We start from the raw sequence: 14,870 nt of genomic DNA on the forward strand, positions 1-14,870 counted from the left end.
ATTGTTGTGCCCAAACCGACAGCCCTGTTTTCCATCCACATCACGGCGGTGACTACAATTCAAGGCCATTTCCTTAGCTGTGAAGCACTTTACAAAAGTGTCGGTAATGAAGGGCGTGTTATTTGTTTATCCCTTTCATTCCCAACTAAAGCGCCAAAGGACATTTTAACTTTAAAATTACGCTTTGCAACCTTATGAGATGAATTTTGTCATCTACGTAGTGTCACAGATGTAAATTTTAAAAAACTCCCCAAACAGTCTAGATTACACAGGGCGACCCCAGTAACACACACTTCCTATCGTCGAAAACGATGCTTGGCTTGACCGGTTTTATAATCCCTCAAATCTTCAAAACCTATAGATTAAACAAAACTACGAACAATCGCGAAAGTTAAAAACGCCGGTAAAGTCCAAGAGAAATGGGAATGCATCGGAATTACAGCAATGTTTGACTGGTAAAGTTTATGTATGTATGCGTGTATGCATGTATGTATGCATGTATGTACGTATGTATAGATGTATGTATAAGAAAATAACTGCAGATGCTGGTACAAATCGAAGGTATTTATTCACAAAATGCTGGAGTAACTCAGCAGGTCGGGCAGCATCTCGGGAGAGAAGGAATGGGTGACGTTTCAGCGTCGAGACCCTTCTTCAGACATGTATGCATGTATGTATGTATGTATGTATGTATGTATGTATGTATGTATGTATGTATGTATGTATGTATGTATGTATGGATGTGTGTATGTATGTATGTATGCATGTGTGTATGTATGTGTGTATGCATGCATGTCTGCGTGTATCTATGTATGTCTGCATGCATGTATGTATGCATGCATGTATGTATGTATGTATGTATGCTTGTGTGTATGTATGTATGTATGTATGTATGTATGTATGTATGTATGTATGTATGTATGTATGTATGTATGTATGTATGCATGTATGTAGTATGTATGTATGCATGTATGTCTGCATGTATGTATGTATGTATGTATGTATGTCTATATGTGTGTGTATATATGTATGTATGCATGTATGTATGTATGTATGAATGCTCGCAAGTCTGTGGGTTTATTGCAACAACAACAAAATATCTGATGTATTTTTTTAAAAGCCTCACGTTTTCTTGAAGAGTCCGCCGATGATGGTCCCGACCAAGACGCAGAAATTCTGTGCGAAGAACACCCAAGTGATCTGTTTGAGAGTGGAGCGGGTCTGGCAGCGGAGGTCCAGCAGAGTTGGTCCAAGGAATGCCATGCAGAGACCGAAAGAGCAGAAGGCGCTCCAGAGGGTGAGGGTGGGCTGCATGTTGCGCTTGAAGAGACCCCAGCGGCGATCCTCGAACATCTCGGAGGCACACGCAAGCGAGCTGGGCTCTGACACTGAACTAAACCTGGCGAGACTGAGCGAAACTTTACAGCCAAACCTCAACTTTTCTGCTAAACTTCACCTGGGCGGCTCTCGCGGTTCCACACGGAGTGTTAGGAGGTGCAATGCTCTCTCTCTCTCTCTCTCTCTCTCTCTCTCTCGAGCAGGTAGGTGCTTATGTCCTGGTCTCCTAACAACTCCGGACACCACCTCTTAAAACACAAACGCACAAACAGGAGGTTTGGACTGCGCCGGCAGTGCGCCCTTTATACGTTCCTCGCTCCAGGTAATTAACTCTTTCTCCGCACCGCGTCCGGCGATTAAACTTTGCGCCCAATTAATCTCAAAGCCATTCGCCCCCAATTTGGAAGACGTGGAATTAATCGTTGACCATGGATGGGGCTCAATATAGGTATTGAGCAAGACTTCAATCGTTGCCCCACGCACTTTTCATCAAATGTTAGCCAGTTTGGGTTAAACTCTGGTGTAATGGTTAACGTGCATCTCTCTCTCTCTCTCTCTCTCTCTCTCTCTCTCTCTCTCTCTCCCTCTCTCCCTCTCTCTCTCTCTCTCTCTCTCTCTTCTCTTCCCCCCCACCCCCCTCCACCCCTCTCTCCGGTGGAAGCAGTGAATAAGTTACAAGGAGGAAGCGGAGCCAGTCAAGGGGATGGGAGTGTTTCAGGGCGTCAGGTGTCCGTTGTGGTGGCTTCGTGTGAGTCACACAAGGGTCCACTGACAGGTTTAGGTACTGCCCCAAACTTTTCTGCTGTACTGAGCCACGACGTCGACAGCACTGTTTCACACGCCGCAGTTAGGCAGCCACATGGGGTAAACCATCGTGGATACAAGGAACTTCAGATTGCAATCGCGTGGGAAGGAACTGCGGATGCTGGTTTAAACCAGAGACACGAAATGCTGGAGTAACTCAGCGGAACGGGCAACACATCTCTGGAGGGAAGGAATGGGCGATGTTTCTGGTTCCGAGACCCTTCTTCAGACTAGTCAGGGATAAGGGAAACGAGAGGTTATAGGCGACGGTGTAGAGAGAAAAAGAACAGAGAATGAACGTTGCGCAAAAAAAGTAACGATGATAATCTTGAACAACGGGCGCAGCAGATTGATTTGAGTGGGGATAACTCAGAACGTAGTGTGAACGGGCGTGGACTCGATGGGCCGAAGGGACTGTTTCCAAGCTGCACCTCCAAACACAACTAAACTTAATGTTCTTAGCTCTTCGTTATCACCTTCACCACAGCCAGCAATTGACCATTGTGGGCTCCTTGGCCATCGGTGCCGGCTGTGATTTGTTCTGAAACTTTTCATACCTCGAAGGTATCACAAAATGCTGGAGTAACTCAGCAGGTCAGGCAGCATCTGGGAGAGAGGGAATGGGTGACGATTCGGGTCGAGATTCTTCTTCAGACTGAGAGTCGGGGGTCTGAAGAAGAGTCTCGACCCAAAATGTCACCTATTCCTTTTCTCCCGAGATGCTGTCTGACCTGATGAGTTACTCCAGCTTTTTTTGTGTCGATCTACCTGTCCAAGCACCGATTTGAAATTTTAAATTCCTAGTATTTGCCCAGTAAAAATAGCTGTTTCTCATCTTTGCATGTAAAAGCCTGGCTCCAACATGAGACAACAGTTCCAATTCCCTCACCTCTTGAAATAGTTTATGATTAATCCCGTTCGTCCCCTTGTCAAATGTAATCAAACTATTCCTTTCAACAAATAACAATACCACTTTGTGTAATACCAGTTTGGTTTCGTTTATTTAGTTTAATTGCTTTAGTTTAGAGATACAGCGCGGAAACAGGCCCTTCGGCCAACTGAGTCCGCACAGACCAGCGATCCCCGCACATTAACACTATCCTACACCCACTAGGGACAATTTTACATTCATACCAAAGCCAATTAACCTACAAACCTGTACGTCGTCGGAATATGGGAGGAAAGAGAAGATCTCGGAGGAAACTCACGCGGGTCACGGGGAGAGCGTACAAACTCCGTACAGACAAGCACCCGTAGTTGGGATTGAACCCGGGTCTCTGGCGCTGTAAGCACTGTAAGGCAACAACTCTACCGCCGCTGCTTCACAGTGCCAGAAACATGGGTTCAATTCTAACCATGAGTGCTGAATATTGAATTTGCATGTTTCCCTGTGGCGCTTGGGTTTTCTCCGGGCGCTCCGGTTTCCTCTCAAATCCCATAGACGTGCAGGTTTGCAGGTTGATTGGCCAATGTGAAATCTCCCTTTGATGTTACACAGGGAGTGGATGAAAAGATAGGACAGGCGTGAATGGGTGATCGAAGGTCTGTGTGGACGCAGTTTAATTAAAGGACCTGTTTCCATGCTCTGTTTCTATGTTTCTGTGCTGTATCTCCAGACTAAACTCATCTGTGTAGGAAGGAACTGCAGATGCTAGTTTAAACCGAAGATTGTTAACAGCTAAGAGAGCTCTCTTGCATTCAAGAGAGAGAGAGATAGAGCTCTTAAGGATAGCGGAGTCAGGGGGTATGGGGAGAAGGCAGGAACAGGGTACTGATTGAGAATGATCAGCCATGATCACATTGATTGGCGTTCCTTTATCATCGTTACTTTTTTGCATTTATTTCATGCATTTATTCTGTATCTCCCCACATCACTGTCTATATCTCTCGTTGCCCATTCCCCTGACTGTTCTGAAGAAGGGTCTCGACCCGAAACGTCACCGTTCCTTGTCGCCAGAGAGGCTGCCTGTCCCGTTGAGTTACTCCAGCCTTTTGTGTTTAACATAATATGTCGCGTAGTAATTGTGGGATTTTCCTGTGGATTGTGTTTCTGATGTCACAACAATGACTTTACTTCAAAAGAAGAATGGAATAGGCCATTTAGAACTGAGATGAGCAAAAACTTTTTCAGTCAGAGAGTTGTGAATCTGTGGAATTCTCTGCCTCAGAAGGCAGTGGAGGCCAATTCTCTGAATGCATTCAAGAGAGAGCTAGATAGAGCTCTTAAGGATAGTGGAGTCAGGGGGCATGGGGAGAAGGCAGGAACGGGGTACTGATTGAGAATGATCAGCCATGGTCACATTGAATGGTGGTGCTGGCTCGAGGGGCCGAATGCCCTCCTCCTGCACCTATTGCCTATTGTCTAAGACAAAGTGCTGGAGTAACTCAACGGGGTAAAGGCAGCTTCTCTGGAGAACATGGAGAGGTGATGTTTCGGATAGGGGCCCTTCTTCAGACTGACTGTGGTGGGGGTGAGGAAGCTGGAAGAGATGAAGGACAGGGCAAAGTGATAGGTGGATACAGACTTCAGACTTGACTTTAAACTTTAAACGCAGGAACAGGCAATTTGGCCCACCGACCAGTGACCACCATGTACAACAACACCATCCCACACACCAGAGACCATTTACAATTTTCTTTTACCAAGGGAAATTAACCCTGTTTGTTTTTTGGAGTGTGGGAATGAAACCGGAGCACCCGAAGAAAACGCAACTCAGATCACGGGAAGAACATACAAACTCCGTACAGACCGCACCCGCAATCAGAATCGAGTCCGGGGTCTCTGGCGCTGTGAGGCAGCAACTCTACCGCTGCGCCACAGGTGATAGTGTTTTTTTTTTGATAGGCAGATAGTTGGACAAAGGCCCGAGATTAAGAGACAAAAGGTCTGGGATAAGGTTAGGGGAGAGGTGCGATTATGAAGTCAGGGCGCAGCGATAGAGTTGCTTACAGCACTTACAGTACAACACTTACAGCACTTACAACACTTACAGCGCCAAGCCTAACAGCGCCAGAGACCTGGTTTCGATCCAGACTAAAGGGTGCTTTCTGTGCGGAGTCTGTACGTTCTGCCCGTGACCACATGAGTTTTCTCAGAGAGCTTCGGTTTCCATCCACACTCCAAAGGCGTGCAGGTTAATTGGCTTGGGGTATAAGTGTAAATTCATTTCCAAAATTATCGATAACCAACTGGATTTAGATCCGAAATTAATAATTTTATGATTATCAGAACACATTACAAACTTTACGCTAAGTCAGAGCTTTCTTGACTACAGTTTAATAACTGCGAAAAAATTAATACTTAAATTTTGGAAAAAACCAGTAACCCCCACAATTAAAATGTGGATTACGGAAATGACCGAGACCTTGCATTTGGAACAAATAAGGTTTGCCTTAATTGACAAACCAGATCTATTTTTTAAAATATGGTCACCATTTATTGAATTTTTAAAAAAGTAAATGGGTTTGTCACAAAACTAAAATTTAAAACTAAAGTTAAAACTTGAGTTTAGGGTTGGATGTACAACTATACTCATTAACTCCCGGATCTATCCCCATAAACTTTATATTTGTAATTCTCTTTTTTCTTTGCCTTCTCTCTGTTAGTTTATAGTCTTTTTTTTCAGTCTCTTTTCATCTTTATTTTTTCTTTAAAAATTTAAAAATTGAAGCTATGTAAGAATTCTATAAGCAGTTTGTCGTTTATTATTATTTGTACATATGCTTTAAAAAAAATTTAAAATAAAAAAAAAAAAAAAAATATGTGTAAATTGTCCCCAGTATGTGTGGGAAAGTGTTAATGTATTGGGATGGCAGGTCGGTGCGGGCTCGGAAGTGGGCTTGTTTCTGTGCTGTATCTCTAAACACACAAGGAAAACAAGTGGAAGGGGAGAAATGGGTGTGAGTTCAGGTGGAGAACAGGGAAGAGTCGTTTGTGGATTGGTTACTTAAAATTGGGGAAAACGATGTTCATATCACTGGGCTGTGAGCTGCCCAGGTGGAATATGAGGTACTGTTCCTCCAGTTTAGCTGTGGCTTCACTCTGGTAATGGAGGAATCCCAGAACAGAATGGTCAGTATGGGTAGGGGATTTAAAATGGTTGGCAACCAAGAGATCAGTGGGTCTTGGCGGGCCAAGTGCAAAAGTGCAAGTGAAACCACTTCAAGGAATCCTTCCTGAGGCATAATACAAATGCAAATTTATCCTCATATAATTGACCCATTGATAGTATGGAGTACATCTCACATTTGTTTATGAAATAACTTATGCTAAATGTGGTCCATTAATTAAAATTGTCATTGAATATTCTCCATGTAGGAAAGAAATGCAGATGCTGGTTTAAATCGAAGGTAGACACAAAATGCTGGAGTAACTCAGCGGGACAGGCAGCATCTCTGGAGAGAAGGAATGGGTGACGTTTCGGGTCGAGACCCTTCTTCAGACTGAAGAAACGTCACCCATTCCTTCTCTCCAGAGATGCTGCCTGTCCCGCTGAGTTACATCAGCATGTTTGTGTCGACCATTGAATATTCTCCCTTGTCTGCAAAAGTCCCAGGTGTTTTTTGTGAGTTTTACTCCAGCTGCACAAATAATTATGAAATCAAATTTGGAGATGCTGGAATCTTGAGCAAATCACAATGTGCTGGAGGAACTCAGCGGGTCAGGCAGCATCTGCAGAGGGAATGGACAACGATGTTTCAGGTTGGGAAACATGTTCCCAATGTTGAGGGAGTCCAGAACCAGGGGCCACAGTTTAAGAATAAGGGTTTTAGAACGGAGATGAGGGAAAACGTTTTCACTCAGAGAGTTGTAAATCTGTGGAATTCTCTGCCTCAGAAGCCAGTGGAGGCCAATTCTCTGAATGCATTCAAGAGAGAGCTAGATAGAGCTCTTAAGGATAGCGGAGTCAGTGGGTATGGGGAGAAGGTAGGAACGGGGTACTGATTGAGAATGATCAGCCATGATCACATTGAATGGTGGTGCTGGCTCGAAGGGCCGTATGGCCTTCTCCTGCACCTATTGTCTATTGTCAATTGTCTATTGTTGGGACCCTTCAGACTGAAGAAAAATCCCGACCCGAAACTTCTCTTGACCATTTCCCGCACAAAAGCTGCCTGATCCGTTGAGTTCCTCCAGCAGTTTGCATTTTGTGCAAAAAATCAGCCCTCATGATTGGAACGCCTTTAATCATGAGTGGAACATCTTCCATCTCTTCCCACGTTCACCAGTTGTAGGAGTAGAATTAGGCCATTCGGCCCATCGAGTCCACTCCGCCATTCAATCAAGGCCGATCTCTGCCTCCTCATCCCATTTTCCCGCCTTCTCCCCATAACCCCTGACACCCGCTCCAATCAAGAATCCGTCTATCTCTGCCTTAAAAATATCCACTGAATTGGCCTCCACAGCCCTCTGTGGCAATGAGTTCCACAGATTAACCATCCTCTGACTAAAGAAGTTCCTCCTCACCTCCTTTCTAAAAGAGCGCCCGTTTATTCTGAGGCTATGACCTCTGGTCCGAGACTCTCCCACCAGTGGTAACATCCTCTCCACATCCACACTATCTATGCCTTTCATTATTCTGTAAGTTTCAATGATGTCCCCCCTCAACCTTCTAAGCTCCAGCGAGTGCAGGCCCAGTGCTGTCAAACGATCATAAATGCTATATCTCTCCTCATTTTTCCCTCCCTTCATCAGCCCAGTTTCCATAAGACCATGAGACCATAGGAGCAGAACAAGTCCATTCCGCCCGACTGTCAGCAACAATGTTCTGTTATGATCTCTGATTCCATCTAATGGAGAAGGAAATTTAACTTTGGGTTCATGATTGAGAAGAATCCTATTTTCGTCAGAATAATACTGCAAAATAACCAGGACCGGAAACCACAACTGATCTTGTTCCTGAGCAGAAATACACAGAATATAATCCTGTTGTCTATAACTGCAGATTTATTTCCTGTTTCCACCAGCATGTGGAAGAATAGAACCAATTCCATTCTGAGGCAGTCCAAATGTACACTGAAAAATTAACAAAAGGATACAAGGAAAAATGTATGAGATCTTATGTACAGCATAGGTCTAATTATGCCACAGATTCAATTGCCAAATTGGACAAATGAATGAAAAGATGTGTCAACCAGCATCTGCAGTTTCTTACGACAAATATGTGTTACATGTTGGACATTCTTTTGGACACCCATTCCAATCAAGAATTCATCTATCTCTGCCTTAAAAATATCCACTGACTTGGCCTCCACAGCCCTCTGTGGCAATGAGTTCCACAGATTAACCATCCTCTGACTAAAGAAGTTCTCTTTAACCATCCTCTGACTAAAGGTGGTGAGGAGGAACTTCTTTAGTCAGAGGATGGTTAATCTGTGGAACTCGTTGCCACAGAGGGCTGTGGAGGCCAAGTCAGTGGATATTTTTAAGGCAGAGATAGACGAATTCTTGATTGGAACGTCCAACTTGTCCAACTTGTAACACATGAGGAGAAATTTCTTTAGTCAGAGGGTGGTGAATCTGTACAATTCTTTGCCACAGAAGGCTGTAGAGGTCAAGTCACTGGATATTATTTTGAGGCAGAGATAGATAGATTTTTGATTAGTACAGGTGTCAGAGGTTATGGGGAGAAGGCAGGAGAATGGGAGAGAAAGATCAGCCATTATTGAATGGTGGAAAAGACTTGATGGGCCAAATGGCCTAATTCTACTCCTATCAACTATGACCTTATGACCTGATGTGGCCCATTGCATTATTTGTTCAGAAAACAAGTGTTCATCATAAAAACATAGAAACATAGAAAATAGGTGCAGGAGTAGGCCATTTGGCCCTTTGAGCCAGCACCGCCATTCAATATGATCATGGCTGATCATCCAAAATCAGTACCCTGTCCCTGCTTTTTCCCCATATCCCTTGATTCCGTTAGCCCTGAGAGCTTATATCCAACGTGGTTGGAATTTTTACCTGAGCTACATTCTGAGATGCCTTGAAGTTCCCTCTGGTGGAAACTAATTGTGGGTAAACCTTGCCCTGCTCGCCAAGGCTTAGACAATAGACAATAGACAATAGACAATAGGTGCAGGAGTAGGCCATTCGGCCCTTCGAGCCAGCACCGCCATTCAATGTGATCATGGCTGATCATTCTCAATCAGTACCCCGTTCCTGCTTTCTCCCCATACCCCCTGACTCCGCTATCCTTAAGAGCTCTATCTAGCTCTCTCTTGAATGTATTCAGAGAATTGGCCTCCACTGCCCTCTGAGGCAGAGAATTCCACAGATTCACAACTCTCTGACTAAAAAAAGTTTTTCCTCATCTCTGTTCTAAATGGCCTACCCCTTATTCTTAAACTGTGGCCCCTGGTTCTGGACTCCCCCAACATTGGGAACATGTTTCCTGCCTCTAACATGTCCAACCCCTTAATAATCTTATACGTTTCGATAAGATCCCCTCTCATCCTTCTACATTCCAGTGTATACAAACCTAGTCGCTCCAGTCTTTCAACATATGACAGTCTCGCCATTCCGGGAATTAACCTAGTAAACCTACGCTGCACGCCCTCAATAGCAAGAATATCCTTCCTCAAATTTGGAGACCAAAACTGCACACAGTACTCCAGGTGCGGTCTCACTAGGGCCCTGTACAACAGCAGAAGCACCTCTTTGCTCCTATACTCAACTCCTCTTGTTATGAATGCCAATATTCCATTGGATTTCCCCCCCCACACTCTAAAGACGTACAGGCTTGTAGGTTAATTGGCTTGGTATAAATGTAAAATAGTCTCCAGTGCGTGCGGGGCTGTGTTAGTGTGCGGGGGTCGCTGGTCTCGGTGGGCCGAAGGGCCTACAGTTTCCACACTGTTTTCCTCAAACTAAACTCAGCTCCGTAAAAGTGTTTGAATTAAATCCGGATCATTTCTCTCTTGCTCATTTCGCAACAAGTAATGATTGATTGAACTAAAACTTTCCACCTACTGATGGAACAGCAGATTTAGGAGTGTTGGGCAAACACCTAAGATTTGTGTGTTAAGTAAAGTTTTCACTATGGAAAAACCTCTGAAGCCAAATGTGTGGAGTTTGCACAATGCCACTGTGATGGTGTGGGCTTCCCTCAAGTACTCCCGCTTCCTGTGTGGGAAGGAACTGGTTTATACCAAAGATAGACACAAAATGCTGCAGTGATTCAGCGGGTCAGGCAGCGTCTCTGGAGCAAAGGAATAGGTGACGTTTCGGGTCGATAGCCTTAGACAATAGGCAATAGACAATAGACAATAGGTGCAGGAGGAGGCCATTCGGCCCTTTGAGCCAGCACCACCATTCAATGTGATCATGGCTGATCATTCTCAATCAGTACCCAGTTCCTGCCTTCTTCCCCATACCCTCTGACTCCGCTATCCTTAGGTGCAGGAGGAGGACGCTGCCTGACCCGCTGGGTTACTCCAGCATTTTGTGTCTATCCTTCACAGTAAACCAGTGCCTGCAGTTGTCTTCCCACACATAGAGGCACAAGGCCTCCCTTCCATTGACGTTGCAACCTTCACTAGGTCCACTTGGCACAAGGGACTGCAAGGCAGATGACATGTGTCACATCCTGCCTTTGGTTGTGGAGCAGGCAATGTAAACCTAACTCTGGATTAGAGATTAACTGGTTTGCACCTTCCCAAGTGTGACTGAGTTACCAAAACATGTACCCATTGTCCACTAGTGTTGCACTTGGATCATCACTCTGTAACGATATGACCTTACCCGTAAGCACTGATGATTAAATCTTCATCCTTGAATACCTTTTAACTTCGGTAGGTGGAAAATTTTAGTTCAGTCAATCATTACTTGTTGCGAAATGAGCAAGAGTGAAATGATCCGGATTTAATTCAAACACGTTTACGGAGCTGAGTTTAGTTTGGAGATACGGTTCAGAATCTGTAGGCCCTTCGGCCCACCGAGACCAGCAATCCCCGCACACTAACACTGGCCTGCACGCACTGGAGACAATTTTACATTTATACCAAGCCAATTAACCTACAAGCTTGTATGTCTTTAGAGTGTGGGAGGAAAATGAAGATCTCGGAGAAAACCCCACCCAGGTCACGAGGAGAAGGTACAAACTCCGTGCAGACAAGCTGCCATTGTCAGGATTGAACCCGGGTCTCCGGCGCTGTGAGGCGGTAACTCTACCGCTGCGCCAACACGCTGCCCAAAAATTCCCACACCAGTCACTCGTGGCAGTCCAGGATTCGAACCTACAGTACCTGGTTTCAAACCGACCAGGACTCGAACCAGGAAACCCCTCAGCCCTTGGTCTTAACCACTTGGCCACGACCTCTACTAGTGTGATGTAAGATGTGTTATCGCCAATGTTCTACTCAACAGACAATAGACGATAGACAATGGGTGCCGGAGTAGGCCATTCGGCCCTTCGAGCCAGCACCGCCATTCAATGTGATCATGGCTGATCATTCACAATCAGTACCCCGCTCCTGCCCTCTCCCCATACCCCCTGACTCCGCTATCATTAAGAGCTCTATCTAACTCTCTCTTGAAAGCATCCAGAGAATTGGCCTCCACTGCCTTCTGAGGCAGAGAATTCCACAGATTTACAACTCTCTGACTGAAAAGGTTTTTCCTCATCTCCATTCTAAATGGCCTACCCCTTATTCTTAAAATGTGGCCCCTGGTTCTGGACTCCCCTAACATTGGGAACATGTTTCCTGACTCTAGCGTGTCCAATCCCTTGATAATCTTATATGTTTCGATAAGATCCCCTCTCATCCTTCTAAATTCCAGTGTATACAAGCCCAGTCGCTCCAGCCTTTCAACATACGTCAGTCCCGCCATTCCGGGAATTAACCTGGTGAACCTATGCTTTACTCCTTCAATAGCAAGAATGTCCTTCCTCAAATTTGGAGACCAAAACTGCACACAATACTCCAGGTGCTCAGGGAGGGGGGTCTTACAAATGGGAATGAGCTCAAGGGTCGGGTAACAGAGCTAAATTTGAGAGTTTACAAGAGGAAGATTCGGATTTTAAAAACCCCATTTAATCAGGATCGAACCCGGGTCTCTGGCGCTAGAATGCACCACTTTGTTGAAAACACTCAGCAGGTCAGGCTGCATCTGTGCAATCAGTAGCAGAGTTAACTTTCCAGGTCAATTCAAGAATTGGGATCGAGAGAAAATAAGTTAATTTTAAGTTGCGGCATAAGTGAAGGAAGGATAGTTAGGGGAAAATTTAGATCATAGAGTGATGCAGCCTACAGGCCCACCCTGTCTATGCTATCAAATAGTTAGCTTAGCATCAAATAACTATTTTTAAAAATATTTAAAAATAACTATTAAAAAAATATTTTAAAATAAATATCAAATAACTATTTTTTAAAAACACTCCCCTGACATCAGTCTGAAGGGTCTCCACCTGAAACGTCACCCATTCCTTCTCTCCAGAGATGTTGCCTGTCCCGCTGAGTTACTCCAGCATTTTGTGTCTATCTAACTATCAAATAGATCCATACTAATCCCATTTACTTGCACAAGGTAAATCAAGTACTTGTGCAGATCTTTCTTAAATGTTGTGAGGATTTCTGCCTCTATCAACTGCTTTAGACTTTAGAGACACAGCATGGAAACAGGCCACTTCAGCTCACCGAGTCCATGCCGACTAATGACCACTAACTCCATCCTGCTCGCGCTACGGACGATTTACAACTTACTGAAGCCGATTAACCTACAAACCCGCGCGTCACTGGAGTGTGGGAGGAAACCGGTGCACCCGGAGAAAATCAACGCGGGTCACGGGGGGGGAACGTGCAAACTCCGTACAGACAGCACCCGTGGTCAGGATCAAACCCGGGTCTCTGGCGCTGTGAGGCTGCAACTCTACCGCTGCGCCACCATGCCGCCCGCCACTTGAGCAGCATCTTCTAGACGTCCACAACCCTCTGAATGAAAAAAATCTTTCTTCATCAGATCCTCAATCTCTTGCCCCTCACATTAAACCTGCGTCCTCTGGTCTTCTGGTGGAGAGAGAACGGGACTGCCTTGGGAAAACTTGCAGAGGTCATCCAGTCAATGACTAAGGGGGGGAGTGGGGGACGGAGAGAGAGAGATAATGAATAAAAACTATAAAATGAGGGCAATCAAGCTCATCATTGTGAAATACAAGGTAAAATGTGAACCAGTGTGCCCAGTTACACAGTGCCCATTAATGGCATATTTGTGCCATCTTTACAATGTTTTAATGACCATTTCACAGAACACTTGGGCTCAGTCCGCCAAGGCCTGCTGGCGTTCTCGAATGCTAACCATTTTAACTCCTCTTTGCCATTAACATATCGACCATTTCAGTCCTGGGCCTCCTCCATTGCCTGAGTGAGGACACACGCAAATTGTAGGAACAGCACCCCATATTCCACTTGGGTGTCTGACCTCAATATTATGACACATTGAAATTTCCCATTTTAAGTCATTCCCCCCATCCTCCCCTTTCTTTCGCTCTCTTTCCTGTGCCCCCCAACCTCAGTCCGCACCCATGTCTCCTACTATCCACATGTTCACAAGTTCAAGGAGTAGAATTAGGCCATTCGGCCCATCAAGTCTACTCCGCCGTTCAATCGTGGCTGATCTCTGCCTCCTAATCCCATTTTCCTGCCTTCACCACATAACCCCTGACACCCGTTCTAATCAAGAATTTTTGTCTATCTCTGCCTTAAAGATATCCACTGACTTGGCCTCCCCAGCCCTCAGTGGTAATGAGTTCCACAGATGAACTACCCTCTGACTAAAGGAGTTCTTCCTCACCCCCTTTCGAAAAGAGCGCTCTTTAATTCTGAGGCTGTGACCCCTGGTCCTAGACTCTCCCACCAGTGGAAACATCCTCTCCACATCCACTCTATCTGGGCCTTTCATTATTCTGTAAGTTTCAATGAGGTCCTCCCCCCTCAACCTTCTAAACTCCAGCGAGTACAGGCCCAGTGCTGTCAAGTGCACATCTTATGCTAACCCACTCATTCCTGGGATCTTTCTTGTAGACCTCCTCTGGGCCCTCTCCACAGCCAGCACATCCTTCCTCAGATACAGAGCCCACATTTGCTCACAGGACTCCAAATGTGGCCTGACCAGCGCCTAATAGAGCCTCACACACACAGCCTCAGCATTACATCTCTGCTTTTGTTTATCCAGCCCCTCTTTCTCCCACCCCTGTTCCTTTCCACCTATATCCCTCCCTTTATTTTTCACACCTCTTCTCTCCTTATCTAACACTCTTTTGTCTCCTTTTCCTACACATCTGTCAACTATCCCCCCCCCCCCCCCCCCCCCCCCGCGGTCCTCCCCCACCTGTGATAATGAGACAGTGGGATAATATAGAACGAGTGTAGGTTTAGTTTGATTTTGTTCAGAGATACAGCGCGGAAGCAGCCACTGAGTCCGCACCGACCAGCGACCCCCGCACACTCAAGCCAATTTTAATAGACAATAGGTGCAGGAGGAGGCCATTCGGCCCTTCGAGCCAGCACCGCCATTCAATGTGATCATGGCTGATCATTCTCAATCAGTACCCCGTTCCTGCCTTCTCCCCATACCCCCTGACTCCGCTATCCTTAAGAGCTCTATCTCGCTCTCTCTTGAATGCATTCAGAGAATTGGCCTCCACTGCCTTCTGAGGCACATTTACAACAAGCCAATTAACCTCCGAACGACATCTTTGAAGTGTGGGAGGAAACCGAAGATCCCGGAG

General features: G+C 45.5%; 1 protein-coding gene across 1 annotated transcript in view; it reads right to left on the reverse strand.

Annotated features, from left to right (window-relative positions):
• slc60a1a (solute carrier family 60 member 1a) overlaps nt 1–1,353 on the reverse strand; it is an 80,610-nt gene extending 79,257 nt beyond the window's left edge. Inside the window, exon 1 of the mRNA XM_078420897.1 lies at nt 1,127–1,353. Within this exon, the coding sequence (XP_078277023.1) occupies nt 1,127–1,353 (227 nt within the window). The remainder of the gene's footprint in view (nt 1–1,126) is intronic.
• Nucleotides 1,354–14,870: the final 13,517 nt, after the last annotated feature.

The sequence above is a fragment of the Rhinoraja longicauda genome, chromosome 24 (genome assembly GCF_053455715.1).
Source record: "Rhinoraja longicauda isolate Sanriku21f chromosome 24, sRhiLon1.1, whole genome shotgun sequence".
Lineage (NCBI taxonomy): Eukaryota > Metazoa > Chordata > Chondrichthyes > Rajiformes > Arhynchobatidae > Rhinoraja > Rhinoraja longicauda.